Source organism: Lepidochelys kempii, chromosome 1 (assembly GCF_965140285.1).
Source record: "Lepidochelys kempii isolate rLepKem1 chromosome 1, rLepKem1.hap1, whole genome shotgun sequence".
Lineage (NCBI taxonomy): Eukaryota > Metazoa > Chordata > Testudines > Cheloniidae > Lepidochelys > Lepidochelys kempii.
The window spans coordinates 159700218-159715428 of record NC_136380.1 but is presented as its reverse complement, the minus strand read 5'-3'; the positions used below and the strand labels follow the sequence as shown (position 1 = coordinate 159715428).

Genomic DNA, 15211 nt, shown 5'->3' with positions numbered 1-15211 from the left:
GACTAGAAATAAGGGGGTTAATGTTGGATCTCTTGTATAACATTCCAGCGAGAACAGCTTGTCCATTCCTAGAAACATTAACTTTTGGTTTCATTTCTCCACTGAAATGTAAGACAGCAAAACTGTATGTAACCCTTCTGCTCCTCAGAGTTAGCAGCAACAAGGGCAGGATTCAGTATCTAGGGGTTCCTTTTCAATAACACAAGGCAAAACCAGCTCAAGCCCCCATCCAGTGAGCTGGGACAATTACATACCACCATCCCCACCCCTCCAGGTGCCGCTAAAAGGCAATACTTCCCCTCTCGTAAGCACCGAGTCTGAGTATAGCAAAAGCCTTTTAATAAAGAAGGGAAACAATGTGGGATTAAGTGGGGAAACACTACAAACAAGATTCATAACATAAACCATGAGCAAAAGATCCACCCCCAAGTAAGTTTGGCAGTGTCCTTTTCACCTCAGGGTCTTAAGTCCAGCAACCCAAATGTCACCCCACCCACGGTTTTTGCCCTTGGTCAGTGCAACCTCAAAGTTCAGAAGTTCATCTGCAGAGTTTACCTCCCAGCCTGAGTGGAAAGGGGGAGGTATGGGAGCACCTTACATGCTCTGCTGATCGGGTTGACGGCCGATTGCCACGCCTCTCTGTGGGGTTCTGCTGCAGTCTTCACCTCCAGTCGTGCCTCTCCGCCAGCCAGCCTGCTAGCCGCTCACCAATAATGTCAGCTCCCCCCCCCCCCCGCTACTTAACACAGCTCTCAGTGATTTCAGCTCTTAGTAACTTTAGCTCTTTAGAGTGGTAGCCATGTTGATCTGTATCAGCAAAAACAATGAGGAGTCCTTGTGGCACCTTAGAGACTAACAAATTTATTTGGGCATAAGCTTTCATGGGCTAAAACCCACTTCATTAGATGCATGGAGTGGAAAATACAGGAACAGGTATAAATACATGAAAAGATGGGAGTTGCCTTACCAAGTGTGAGGTCAGTCTAACGAGACAATTCAATTAAGAGTAGGATACCAAGGGAGGAAAAATAACTTTTGAAGTGGTAATGAGAGTGACCCATTTCAAACAGTTGACAAGAAGGTGTGAGTAACAGTAGGGGGAAATTAGGTTTAGGTTTTGTAATGACCCAACCACTCCGTCTTTATTCAGGCCTAATTTGGTGGTGTCCAGTTTGCAAATTAATTCCAGTTCTGCAGTTTCTACTGTCCTTGATTCACGTAACCAAGATAACAACACTTTATTACTCCTGCCCCAATAACAAAGAGACTGGGGATCCCACAGCAGCCAAAGTGACCATTTGGGCCAACAGTCCCATCATGCTAGGCAGGGTGGGTGCACTCATGCAAATGAGATCAGCCCCTGAAGTCCTTTTCCACAGCTCACCATCAGATGTCAGGGTAGAGCTCATTCTGACTCTGCTTACATGTAGTTATAAGGGATACAGTATGAGAAGGCTGTTTAACTGAGGGAGATTCACAGCAGCAGAAGAAATGGTAGAATCATTTGATGCCCCTGTATTAAATGTTTTCAGTTGCGCTGTCAACAATTCTTTTAACTTAGACAAGTTTTTTTATATATATAAAGAGTAATAGGATGGGCATTGGAGGTGCAAGCTTAGGGAATACAGCAGAGTTGAGCTACTAAAGGTGAAGGTTACAAGTTACTTTATATATTCCTTGCTATAAAGGTTATCTGTAGTATCAGTTCATCCTGTTTGTTCCATCATAGCCTCCTCATAGCTCAGTTGCAAGTCTAAGGCAGTAAGTCTTTCCATTTCTCCTAATGAATTCATTCTTTTGAGTCACATTTCCATAGAAGGGTATTTGATTTTGCACCCATAGTACTGAAATACATTTGTCAGCTGCATTTGGGAGATTTCAAATATATGACCTGTTAGACTGAACTAAGGCAGAAAGACATCTGTGTGGGCCAGTCTGATACTTTTACATTGGATACTACCTTACTCTGCAAAAACTCCAAGTGAGATCAATGGAGCTACTTCTGGAGTAAGGTTCTACTCAGCTTGAGTAAAGGCATCACAATCTGGCCTATACTGGCTATTTTAAAAGACTGAAATAAATTAAATTCTAAGAACTGTTCCTATGAAGGACAATAATGAAACCATCACTAACCAAACTGATACATGAGCTCTTTATGTTTGACAAAAATTGGCTACCCACTATGTTTCAGCCAAAGCTAATGTGTATATTTTAAACCATCTGCTTCTGAGCCCTGGTTTACACTACGAGTTTAGGTCAAATTTAGCAGAGTTAGATCAATTTAACCCTGCACCCATCCACACGACACAGCCATTTGTGTCAACTTAAAGGGCTCTTAAAATCGATTTCTGTACTCCTCCCCGATGAGGGGTTTAGCACTGAAATCGACATCGCCGGGTTGAATATGTGGTAGTGTGGATGCAATTAGACGGTATTGACCTCCAGGAGCTATCCCAGAGTGCTCCATTGTGACAGCTCTGGACAGCACTTTCAACTCAGATGCACTAGCCAGGTACACATGAAAAGCACTGGGAACTTTTGAATTTCATTTCCTGTTTGGCCAGTGTGGTGAGCTCATCAGCAGAGGTGACCATGCAGTCCCAGAATTGCAAACGAGCTCCAGCATGGACCAAACGGAAGACACTGGATCTGATCGCTGTATGGGGAGACGAATGCTGGCAGAACTCTGACTTTTGACAAAATGCCAAAATATTTGAAAAAAATCTCCAAGGGCATGATGGACAGAGGCTATCACAGGGACCTGCAGCAGTGCTGTGTGAAACTTAAGGAGCTCAGGCAAGTCTACCAAAGAGGCAAACAGCTGCTCTGGGTCAGAACCCCAGACATGCCGCTTCTATGATGAGCTGCATGCAGTTCTAGCGGGTGCTCCTACCACTACCCCACCTCTGTACGTGGACTCCTGCAAGGGGGGAGTCTCGCGCAACAGGGATGAGGATTTTGGGGACGAGGAAGATGATGAGGAGGCGGAGGATGAAACCATTCTCCCGGATAGCCAGGAACTGTTTATCACCCTGGAGCCAATACCCTCCCAACCCGGGCTCCCGGACCATGACGCCGGAGAAGGCACCTCTGGTGAGTGTGCCTTTGTAAATATAACACATGGTTTAAAAGCAAGCGTGTTTAATGATTAATTTGCCCTGAAGACTTGGGATGCATTCTCGGCCAGTAGAGCTACTGGAAAAGTCTGTTAACATGTCTGGGGATGGAGCAGAAATCCTCCAGGGACATCTCCATGGAGCTCTCCTGGATGTACTCCCAAAGCCTTTGCAAAAGGTTTCTGGGGAGGGCAGCCTTATTCTATCCTCCATGGTAGGACACTTTACCATGCCAGGCCAGTAGCACGGAGTCTGGAATCATTACATAACAAAGCATGGCAGCATATGGTCCCGGTGTTTGCTGGCATTCAGGCAACACCCATTCTTTATCTCTGTTTGTTATCCTCAGGAGAGTGATATTGTTCATGGTCACCTGGTTGAAATAGGGGAGTTTTATTAAGGGGACATTCAGAGGTGGCCGTTCCTGCTGGGCTGTTTGCCTGTGGCTGAAAAGAAATCATCCCTGTAGTTAGCCACGTGGTGGAGGGAGGGGTGAAGCGATCATTCCAGAGAACTGGGTGTGGGGGGCGTGGAGGGGATTTAGTTGGGTTTGTGCTACGCGTTAACCCGAAAACTGCAGCCCCTCCTTTGAAATGGCCAACTCATTTTAAATGGCCAACCCAACGGGTGCTTGGTATGGGAAATGAGGGCTCTGCTGTTTGAAACCATCCCCACGTGTTATGAAGGTGCTATGTAATGTTAACAGCTTGGTTCACCGTGAAAGAGTCTACCCATTGTTCTCTAAAATGTGTCTTTTTAAATACTACTCTCCCTTGTTTTCCTCCCGCAGCTGGAAATGTTTCAATGCTCCACCTATCATCTCCATCCCAGAGGCTAGCGCAGATAAGAAGGTGAAAAAAATGCACTTGCGATTAAATGTTCTCTGAGCTCATGCAGTCCTCCTGCACTGAAAGAGCTCAGCATAATGCATGGAGGCAAACAATGGCAGAGTCCAGAAAAGCAGAAAATGAACGCGAGGACAGGAGGGATGAGCAAGAGGAGAGGTGGAGGCAGCGTGATGACAGAGGCAGGATGCAATGCTGAGGCTACTGGAGGATCAAACTGATATACTCTGGCATATGGTTGAGCTGCAGGAAAGGCAGCAGGATCACAGATTGCCGCTGCAGCCCCTGTTTAACTGCCCTCCCTCCTTCCCAAGTTCTATAGCCTCCTCACCCAGATACCCAAGAACATGGGGCGGGGGGCTCTGGGCACCCAGCCACTCCACCCCAGAGGATTGCCCAAGCAACAGAAGGCTGGCATTCAATAAGTTTTGAAGTACAGTCTGGCCTTGTTCTCCCCTCCTCCATGACCCCACCCGGTGCTTCCCTCCTCCCCCACCCCTCTTGGGCTACCTTGGCAGTTATCCCCCTCTTTGTGTGACAAATTAATAAAGAATGCATGATTTTGAAACAACGTTTATTGCCTCTGCAAGTGGTGATTGAAGGGGGAAGATTGGTTGGCTTACAGGGGAGTAGAGTGAACCAAGGGGGCGGGTTTTCATCAAGGAGAAACAAACAGAACTGTCACACCGTAGCCTGGTCAGTCATGAAACAAGTTTTCAAAGCTTCTCTGATGCTCAGCGCGCCCTGCTGTGCTCTTCTAACCACCCTGGTGTCTGGCTGCATGTAATTAGTGGCCAGGCGATTTGCCTCAACCTCCCACCCCGCCATATACGTCTCCCTTTTACTCTCACAGAGGTTGTGGAGCACACAGCAAGCAGCAATAACAATGGGATTATTGGTTATGCTGAGGTCTAACCGAGTCAGTAAACAGCGCCAGCACACTTTTAAGCATCCAAATGCACATTTTACCGCTGTTCTACACTTGCTCCACCTATAGTTGAACAGCTCCTGACTACTGTCCGGGGTGCCTGTGTATGGCTTCATGAGCCATGGCATTAAGGGGTAGGCTGGGTCCCCAAGGATAACTATAGGCATTTCAACATCCCCAATGGTTATTTTCTGGTCTGGGAAGTAAGTCCCTTCCTGCAGCTGTTCAAACAGACCAGAGTTCCTGAAGATGCGAGCGTCATGTACCTTTCCCGGCCATCCCACGTTGATGTTGGTGAAACATCTGTTGTGATCCACCAGTGTTTGCAGCACCACTGAAAAGTACCCCTTGCAGTTTATGTACTGGCTGCCAAGGTGGTCCGGTCCCGAGATAGGGATATGCGTTCTGTCTATCGCCCCACCACAGTTAGGGAATGCCATTGCAGCAAAGCCATCCACTATGACCTGCACATTTCCCAGAGTCGCTACCCTTGATAGCAGCAGCTCAGTGATTCTGTTGGCTACTTGGATCACAGCAGCCCCCACAGTAGATTTGCCCACTCCAAACTGATTCCCGACTGACCGGTAGCTGTCTGGAGTTGCAAGCTTCCACAGGGCTATCGCCACTCGCTTGTGAACTGTGAGGGTTGCTCTCATCTTGCTATTCTTGAGCTTCAGGGCAGGGGAAAGCAAGTCGCAAAGTTCCATGAAAGTCCCGTACGCATGCAATGATTCCCAGTCGCAGCTACTGGGAATCATCCCAGACCTGCAACACTATGCAGTCCCACCAGTCTGTGCTTGTTTCCCAGGCCCAGAATTGACGTTCCACAGCATGCGCCTCCCCCATTGCCACCATGATGTCCAAATTGCCGGGGCTCGTGCTTTGAGAGAAGGCTGTGTCCATGTCCTTATCACTCTCGTCACCACGCTGCCGTCATCTCCTCGCCTGCTTTTGCAGGTTCTGGTTCTGCACATACTGCAGGATAATGCGCGAGGTGTTTACAATGCTCAGAACTGCCGCGGTGATCTGAGCGGGCTCTGTGCTTGCCGTGGTATGGCATCTGCAGGAAAGCAGAACTGCAGCAGAAGCGGTGGATGACAGTGGTTAGCAGGCCTACTGCACTGTCTGCTGCCAGCAGCACCAGGACACAACAGTGGCGGCGTCGGTGAGCTGAGCTGAGCAGGTTGCACGCTTGTCATGGTATGGTGTCTGCAGGAGAGCAGAGTTGCAGTGGAAGTGGTGGATGACGATGGTTTGCAGTCCTACTGCACCGTCTGCTGAAAGCAGTACGGCGTCCACATGGAAAAAAGGCATGAAACGATTGTCTGCCGTTGCTTTCATGGAGGGAGGGGTGACTGATGACATGTACCCAAAACCAATGTTTTGGACAATGTTTTTGCCCCATCAGGCATTGGGAGCTTAACCCAGAATTCCAGTGGGCGGCAGAGACTGCAGGAACTGTGGGATAGTTACCCACAGTGCAGCGCTCCGAAAGTCGACACTAGCCACAGTACTGTGGACGCACTCCACCGATTTACTGCGCTTAGTGGGGGACACACACAATTGATTGTATAAAATCGCTTCTATAAAAATCAACTTCTATAAATTTGACCTAATTTTCTAGCGTAGACATACCCTGAGAAGCATAAATCCCACTGAAAATCTCGTTCCCAATTTTGCCCCCATCCCTTGCTCGTGTAAACTGTACTGTATGACCTAAACTGGCCTATTGACTTCACTGGAACTGCTCAACAGCAGCAACAGTGGCATATCTGGGCTCTGAGAAGGCAGGTGTGAAGTGGACAGCTGGAGTAGAATATGCAATACACACTTAAGGGTCTGTGTACACAGAGGCAGGGAGGTATAATTCCCAAATCACGTTGTGATTGCAGCATCCACATACCTTATAACTCCTGTGCCCATGAAGAGTCTCTTGAACTTTAGTGGAGCTCTGGTAAGATGCAGGGGACTGCCTATGCACGGTAAATTTGGAGAATTAGGACCTAGATCAGTCAAATATTAAAAATTAGACACCCTACTCAGCATCTTCAATCAAAGAGAAGTTGACCCTAGTTATTTATCTTTAATATTCTTGGGGTGGGGGGAGGGTTGCCTCATGCTACCTTAATTATGTCTAATAAATACAAACTGCAAATCACTTCTGCAAATCACAATGTCTGTACACTTAAATTAGGCACTAGCTTGTAAGATTATATCGCAGAAAAGCTCCTGAGGTTTCTTTCATTTCTCCTGAATTGTGTCACAGAAGCTGGGTGGAGCTAATGAGCGCTGTATATAGACAAAAGCATCTGAGTGTTAGAAGTCCCCTTTCAGCCCAGCATCTGAAACAGGTAAGACGCTTTCTCCTATGTTCCTGCTCCGTGAGTCACTGACCACTGCAGTGTGGATAGCTGGGATCTTTCTATTGCAAGAGAGAGGAATTACTTTAGGTAGCCGGATGTGGGTAGCACAAGAGCTGCTACCAGGGAGCCTGAAACAAAAGTGAGGTAAGTGCGTACAAAAGTCCCTTCTCTCGCTCGCCGACAACAAACGCACTCTGTTGTAAAATCTCCACTAGTCGCATAGAGTTACTGGGGGGGCATGCCGTTGCTGTCGGAAGAGGACGCTTGGGGGAGGAAGCGCGGGCATTTTGAAACGGGAGAGCCTAGGGGTCCTGGATGGCGCCGCTACCCAGGGTTTCGCGCAGGCTGGGTAACCTGGCGGCCGGAGAGAGGCAGGGCCTCCTACTGCGGGGCGAGCCACAGCGCGACGTGGGCGGGCCGCGCTTCGTTCCCCCTGCCGCCGCCGCCCTCTCTCGGGGATCCGGGGAGCCTGGGCGCATGCCCGCTGGGCGCGCAAAGACCCCGAGGCGGGCAGACACCGCCGTGGCCACCGGGCACTGCCGCCTTCCCTGGGGCTGCGATGGGGCCGGCTGCCGCGTCTCGGTTCCGCGCGGCGCTGCCCGGGCAGCGGCGGCGAGTCAGTGACCTGGCTGCTGCTGGTGCTAACCCCAGGGGAGCTCAGGAGGAGCACAACTGCATGCGTCGGATGAAGCGGGCTGTAGCTCGCGAAAGCTGATGCTCCAATAAATGTGGTCGTCTCTAAGGTGCCACAACTCCTCCTGTTCTTTTTGGGGGTACAGACTAACACGGCTGCTCCTCTGAAACCTGAGTTCAGTCGCGTCCCCCCCCCACCCAGCGTCATTGGTATCCGAATCTGGGCAGCTCAGCATACCCCAAAAAGAGCTTGGATTGCAGTCACTAGATTTCTGACAGGTTTCAGAGTAACAGCCGTGTTAGTCTGTATTCGCAAAGAGAACAGGAGGACTTGTGGCACCTTAGAGACTAACCCATTTATTTGAGCATAAGCTTTCGTGAGCTACAGCCCACTTCATCGGATGCACACTTTCTGAAATAAGTCAGATGTCAGTAAGTAGGAGACTCTTTATTTTCTACCACAGCTCTTTGTACCTCTCCTCGCTTGTAAAATAACCTAAAAGTTCATATCGATAATTGTCCTGTTAGGAGTGTTGCCGGCACCCAGTGCCGAGAGGCTGAACAACAGCTTGAGTGGTTCGTTACCCGGTGTGCTACACCCAATAATCACAACGGGGTGGAGAAGCAGAAAAGTTTATTTGCAGCTGCAAAAAGGTACAGGGAGAATAAAATCTCAAATCCTGCACAACAGAGCAGGAAGTTACACAGGCTTTTATACATCCTTTTTTCCAGCATACTTATCCAATAGCAAGCTGCTCCAAGTATCCATATAGCCAGCCAATCCAGTTCCCAGCTAGTTCCCTGATTCTCTGTATCATTTGTTAAACTATACATAAAGCTGCTTTATTCAGCATTGTTCTTCCATATCTCCCCTGTTTGGCCTTGCTTAGTTTCAGACAGTCTGACTCTACAACATACTGTTGCAGATTCTCAGCATAACTGCTGTGTGTGCCTCCAGGCGGGGGGGCCAAGGACACTTGGGCCTAGCACACAGAGCTGCTGCGAGTGCCTCCAGGCAGGTGGGGGGGGCAAGGACACAGGGGCCTAGTGCGAGGGGGCTTCATCGACACTCGTGGTCTTCCATCCCCTCGAGTTACCTAGTGGCCATGCCCCAGTGTTCCCAACAGGAGAGATTGGTTTTTACATATGTAGCCATTTGGCAGTGGTACGCAGGGCCGTCCTTACCCATACGCAATCTACACAGCTGCGTAGGGCACCACAATGTCGAGGGGCGGCCCAGGGTACAGGAGCCACTGCGTAGGGGTCTGAATTAAGAGTTTGAATAAATTGTTATGCGTAGTGGTTGTTTCACTGGAATAATATAAAATTTTCTGTTTTGCTTTAAATAGTACCCTGTCTGCTAGTAGCCTAAAAAATACTGGGCAAAAGATAACGACTGGTCCTTAACTATAAAGGTAATATTCTTGGAAATCAAAGATTCTAGCGCTCGGCTGTTAGTTTAGTTTCCCTAAGTTCGGTCAGAGAAAAGAAGGATGGAGATAAGTAAGACATAGGGTGGCCAACTTTCTAATCGCACAAAACCGAACACCCCTGACCCACTCGCTCCATGTCCCCTCACTCCGTTGCCCGCTCTCCCCCACCAGGCGGGGGAAGGGAGTTGGGGTCGGGGGGGTGAGGGCTCTGGCTGGAGGTGAAGGCTCTAGGGTGGGGCCAGGAATGAGAGGTTTGGGATGCAGGAGGGGGCCCAGAGCTGGGGTTGGGGGGGGCTGCAGGGGGTGGGCTCTGGGAGGGAGTTTGGGTGTGGGAGGGGACTCTGGGCTGGGGCAGGGGGTTGGGGTGCGGGGGAGTGAGGGCTCCAGCTGGGAATATGGGCTCTGGGGTGGGGCCAGGGATGAGGGGTTCAGGGCTGGGGTTGGGAGGGACGTGGTGGGATGCAGGGTCTGGGAGGGAGTTTGGGTCTGGGAGGGGACTCTGTGATATGGGATGGGATTCAGAGTGTGCTTACTGTGGCTCCCAGGAAGCTGTCTGCAGGTCTCTGTGGCCCCTAGACCAGCGGTTTTCACAACAACATTTTTGGGGGCCGGTCCAACAAATTTTCCTAAAATACTTAATTAGCTTTAGGAAAAACTTATAAATATGCACATATACTGTCCAAATCATTGTAATTTATTTATGTAGGGGTTTTTTGCAGGCTCAATAATAAAAATAATGTATAGCTGTATTTTGGTGCTCCTTGCTTTCACTGCCTTCCCTGGGCCTTCACAGATTCCCCTGGTCCCCACTGCCTCCCCCAGCCCCCCATCGCCCCAAGCTCCCTTCCGTGGCTGCTCACCCCCCTCCTTGCCTCTTGACCACGGTGCTAGGTAAGGCCTGTACTGCTGAAGCCCCATCACCCTGTGCTGAAGCCCAGAGCCAGAGCCTTATGGCTGGAGCAGGGGTGGGAAGGCTGAAGCCCAGAACCCATGCACCTAGTGGCCACAGAGACCTGGCAGCCGCTTCCAGGAGCCACATAGAGCCAGGGCAGATAGGGAGCCTGCCTTAGCCGCGGCCCCCTGCTGTGCCGCCAACCAGACTTAATGGCCCAGTTGGCAGTGCCGACCAGAGCCAACAGGGTGCCTTTTTGACCGGGCGTTCCTGTAGAAAACCGGATGCCTGGCAACCCTAAAAGAGTTAATAGTTTTGAAATAGTCCTAGCATATAGCCAGGTAAAGGTTCTCTTTCTCTTTAAGTAATTACTTACGTTAGCAGGTGTTACTGTATGAGAACGCAAATGACTTATCTGACAGAAATCTGGATTATAGGGAAATAGCACAGAAGTCACTGCAAACAACTCTGAAAATCTAGGTGAAATGAATAGGCAACATGATGTATATTAAGAATGTTTGAGAAAAACTCTTTACTAACTATATTGAAATATATTTTGTAAGCTTCCTTAAAAAAAAGAGAGGGGAGGTGGGCAGATCCACAACTGCTATAACTCAATATAGCTAAGAATTTTAGATTTATTAGTCCTTATTGCATCAAGCGATGGCTTGTGTGTGTGTGTGTGATTATTTTTTGTCAAAAGAAACTGAGATTTGTTAATAGGAATGTTATGGTATTTCCAGCTTTTCTAAAAACCCGTTCGTAGCTGCAAAGTAAATGTTTTATTTCTTTTGATGATCATGATGGCTGGTGCTGTTAACTGTATTTGCGTGGACCATAAATCTTGATATATGGATTCTTACTACAGGTCCTAATTTTGGCCTAGTTTACTATATTTTACGGGGAGAAAGCAATAAAAGAACCTAAGATGGTCCCAAGACACTGCTGATAATGCATAGAGTTGCTCAGTATTATTCAGTGGTTAAGCATGATCATTCTGGGGGACTAAGATCATGCAGTAGGCCCAAAAGCTTGTTTGTAAAACGAAGTATGCTGTGTGACAACAGTTTATGTAGAACTAATTAGAACATAAATATTTACTCCACTTCTGTTCTTTTAGTCCAGTAAGGTTGGAGACAGTGGGCTAGATCCACCCTCAGCTGATGTAAATTAGTGTTTTGATTTCAGTAGAGCTATCCTAATTTACACTAGCTGAGTATCTGGCCTAATAAGATCTTAGCAGATTGGTATATGAGCTAAATTAACAATGCTCTTTTGATTAGGAAATGTGGCCATATTTTCCGTATGGCCTAATGGCTTGATTTTTATCCCAGGAAGATATCCTGAAGACTCCAGTGTAGCATGATGTCTGGGAAGAGCATCAAGAGAGAGGAAAATCCCCCATCTCCAAAGGTGAATAAAAATGCACAGGTGAGTGACACACATATATTTGGAAGACCATACACTAAAATTTGCAAGGACTATACAGCCATCATTTTGATGAAATACAAGACCAGATATTTGGCTGGTGTACTGTGGGCATAGCTCCACTGAAATCTGCGCTTTTAACTACACGTATAGTATTGGGCATTGGTTTCGTCGTCAGTGGACCAGGTTTGAGAGAATTATGTATATACGTACATGCTCCTCTCTGGAGAGCTTAGGAGATGGAAGCAGAGCTGTGCCTCCAAGCAGAGAAGCTCTGGGACGTTCTCTTTTGTGAAGAGCTGATGCAGGCCGAATGCCTCAGGGAGCGCTAGGGAAAGGAGCATGCTGAATAGCAGTCCTAGCACCTGCTAGCATAAGTTGCAATGGACTTGCTACCAGAAGGTCTTGGGCAAATAGTGAAGGTAGGGCCCTGGCCATCTCACCAACCAGTCTGGTCACAATCCCTCGAGTTGTGCCGGTTGTGCTAGCGATCCCTCTTCTCTTACTGCTGTTCACAGGAGCACTAATCTCAGTGTTCTGCCAGGGTCCCAAGTGGGTGCTCTGGAAGGGGGAGAGGGCCTCTGTCCCTGCACATCCCCAGCACACCTGCACTGGGCATGCCCAGATTTAGCTCTAACTGTTAATAGTCCCAGTGCATGTTATTTCATAACTTTTGCTATTTTCCTGCTGTGTAGGAGAAATGCAATTAATTCTACATAGAAAATGCTTGAGTCTTCAGGCTCACTTTGGGTATCTGCTTTAAAAAAAAAAATCTCCATTTTGGTATGTGCAGTGACTGCACGGTATTGTCAGTTCTTATTAGTGCTCGTGGAAGGTGCTGGAATGACAGCCCTAGTGACTGAAATGCTTTTAGCCACAGAAGAGTTACCTGTGGGCACCAACAGCAGCAACATACATTTCCCCAGAAGGCCTTGCCAAAGTATCCCAACCCTTTTCTGCAGGGACTGCCTCTCAGGGTAAAACAGTCATTCAGCTTCTAAGGCCATTCCGACTTAGGCCCCTCCAATGAGAGCGCTAACTAGGGAACCGATTCGTGACAGTCGTGGTGTTCGCTTTTGTAGGGGTGGACACCAGTCAGGGACTGGACAGCAATCCCCAGCTCATTTCACTCAGGCAGCTGAATAGTTAGTAGATGACGATAACCATGGGCACTTCTGAAGGTTGCCTAACAGTCTTCGAACCCCTCAGTGTTCGAACCCCTCACTGTGCAGCGTAATGCACTAGAACAAGTGTGTGCCACCTTTCTACAATGTCCCTCGTCAGTTAGGAAAGCTCATCAGAGAAGGGTGGAGAAAAAGCCACCAAATCTCCATATGAGCCTTCAAAGTTGGAGTTGTTTTGAATTTGAATTGAATTGAATTGAATTGAATTTGAATTTGAGAGAAATACCTTAAAATAATTATTGGCATATGAGCAGGGAGGCTTTCAGGCAGGGGATTGTGTGAGGCCGGTAAGTGCGGGGTCTCTTACATTAGGCATCTCTGACGGTAATTAAAAACACTAGTACCAATGGAATCAATACAAAGAGAAACCACAAAGCAACCTCACAGACAAGAACAATGAAATAGATTAAAAGGACTCCCCCATTTTCCCCATGCCTCACCCACCCCTTGAGCAATCGTCCTTGCCTCACCAGCCCTCTTAAGAAGATGAGCCTTCCAAGATGCTCTGAATATCAACAGATTAGACTGTTCTGAACCAATTAGCTGGAAGGAGCAGGGCGCATTCCAAAGAGAAGCAGTCCTCGTGGAAAAGGCCCTGCCAGCTACCTCACTGTCTCATCCTGAGGTAGAGGGGGTCTAGCTGAAGCACCTCCATACATTTCAACTGCAGCTGGGATGGCACAAGGAGGGAGGTAGTCTCCCAACCAGACACGCTGAGACATGTGGGTTTTGTTCTTCACAATACATATGGAATACACAGGTCTTCCCAATATTATGTATTTTAGTGTCTCACAGAGTGTCCGTCACTGTGGCAATCACTCTTTTTACTACAGATCTGTTTATAGCACACTGCTGCAAAAAAAACTCCTGGAATAATGCTGTGTACCTGTGACATTCTCCACGGTACAATCTGGACTGTTGGACAGCTGTCCGTCCCCCGTCCCCCACCCAGTTCTCTAGCCTGGGATGACTTTTACACTGCTTAGCTTCTACCCCTTGGTGCTACTCACACACAGCTTTTAGCATGCAAAACCATTCCACTGGATTATAGGAATGCTTCAAGCAAGCCACTCCTGAATTACGTACAGGGTGACACCAGCAAATTCTTAGTCCTAGGCTGGCTGCCCAGAAATATGCATCTTCTACTGCTCAGTATCCTCCTGGACAGTACAAGCTCATATATAGTCTGTCATTTCAGCAAAGGAAAATGTTTATGCGCCAGCCTTGTTATCTCAAGTAGAAGTTCCCAAACACTTCAATCCTAACATACACTGGTTAAGATAAAACAAAATAAAACAAGTTTATTAAATCTAGAATGATGGATTTTAAGTGATTACAAGTGATGAGGCATAAAAGTCAAATTGGTTAAAAAAGAAATAAAAAGATAAAAATGCAAGCTAATTCCTAACTTTACTAAGGTAATACTATAAAAGCAAAAAAGTCTGTCTTACCATAAGCTGCAGTGAATTTCACAGGCTTGGTCTCCTTCCAACCTGAGATCCCTCCCCCTGTTCAGTGTCCTTCAGGAATTTGTTGATGCTGTGAGCAGAGAGATAGGAGGAGGACAGGTGATGTGGCAGTCACTGTCTCTCATTCTTATACTCCTCTTCCCTCTTTGAGGATTACCCTCCTCCCACTGGGGTGCAAACATACAGGCTCCTGTATGTGTGCGGTTTGAACCGTCTCTGAGATAAAATGTAAATTTCTTATTTATACCTTCTCCTGTGCTGGAGAATGGCTGCTTAAGCTGGTGATCACTTTTTAACATCTTGCTGGTGTGCCAGGGTGTCTTTGTCTCTGAGAAACTGGTTTGTGGGTGTTACCCAGAATTACAGCATATTGCAGTAAGAATCATACAGTAGAAACTTATAACTTTACACATAATGTTGCTACACATATTTCAACAGGATAATCATATTCAGCAGATTATGAATGTTCAAATGATACCTTAAGGCATACTTTGCACAAAATATATCATAACCTTATAAAAGTGGTGAACATGGAGTACTGGGTGTCACAGTATCTCATCACTGACACTGTGCCTATATTTGTAGAGGCCTTTTATTGAAACTGGAGGTCAAGGTCCTTCTTCCATTTATAAGCACTTTTTTTTTTTTTAAATCAGAAAGCAGAACACTCCTTGTGCAGTCAGTATGAGGAAAAGGTTCGTCCCTGTATTGATCTCATTGACTCCCTGAGAGCCCTCGGAGTAGAAAAGGACCTGGCTTTGCCAGCAATTGCAGTCATTGGAGACCAGAGTTCTGGAAAAAGCTCGGTTCTAGAAGCCCTGTCTGGAGTCGCTCTTCCTAGAGGCAGTGGTAAGAATTTATCTCTCAGCGTTTCATGTCAGAAATCTGACATTTCCCTAGGTCACAGTGGTGTGGTGTTC

The 15211-nt window shown here is 47.5% G+C and overlaps 1 protein-coding gene across 2 annotated transcripts in view; it reads left to right on the top strand.

The window, feature by feature from the left end:
• Positions 1-7174: 7174 nt before the first annotated feature.
• The window catches only part of LOC140917423 (interferon-induced GTP-binding protein Mx1), a 29303-nt gene continuing 21266 nt past the window's right edge, over positions 7175-15211 (top strand). The window contains exons 1-3 of one of the 2 annotated variants that reach the window (XM_073360243.2): positions 7175-7396; positions 11545-11641; positions 14948-15140. In XM_073360243.2, the coding sequence (XP_073216344.1) occupies positions 11573-11641; positions 14948-15140 (262 nt within the window). In that variant the 5' untranslated portion in view covers positions 7175-7396; positions 11545-11572. Of the gene's footprint in view, positions 7397-9234; positions 9301-11544; positions 11642-14947; positions 15141-15211 lie in introns of those variants that run through there. The other variant, XM_073360253.2, reaches the window with a different exon arrangement.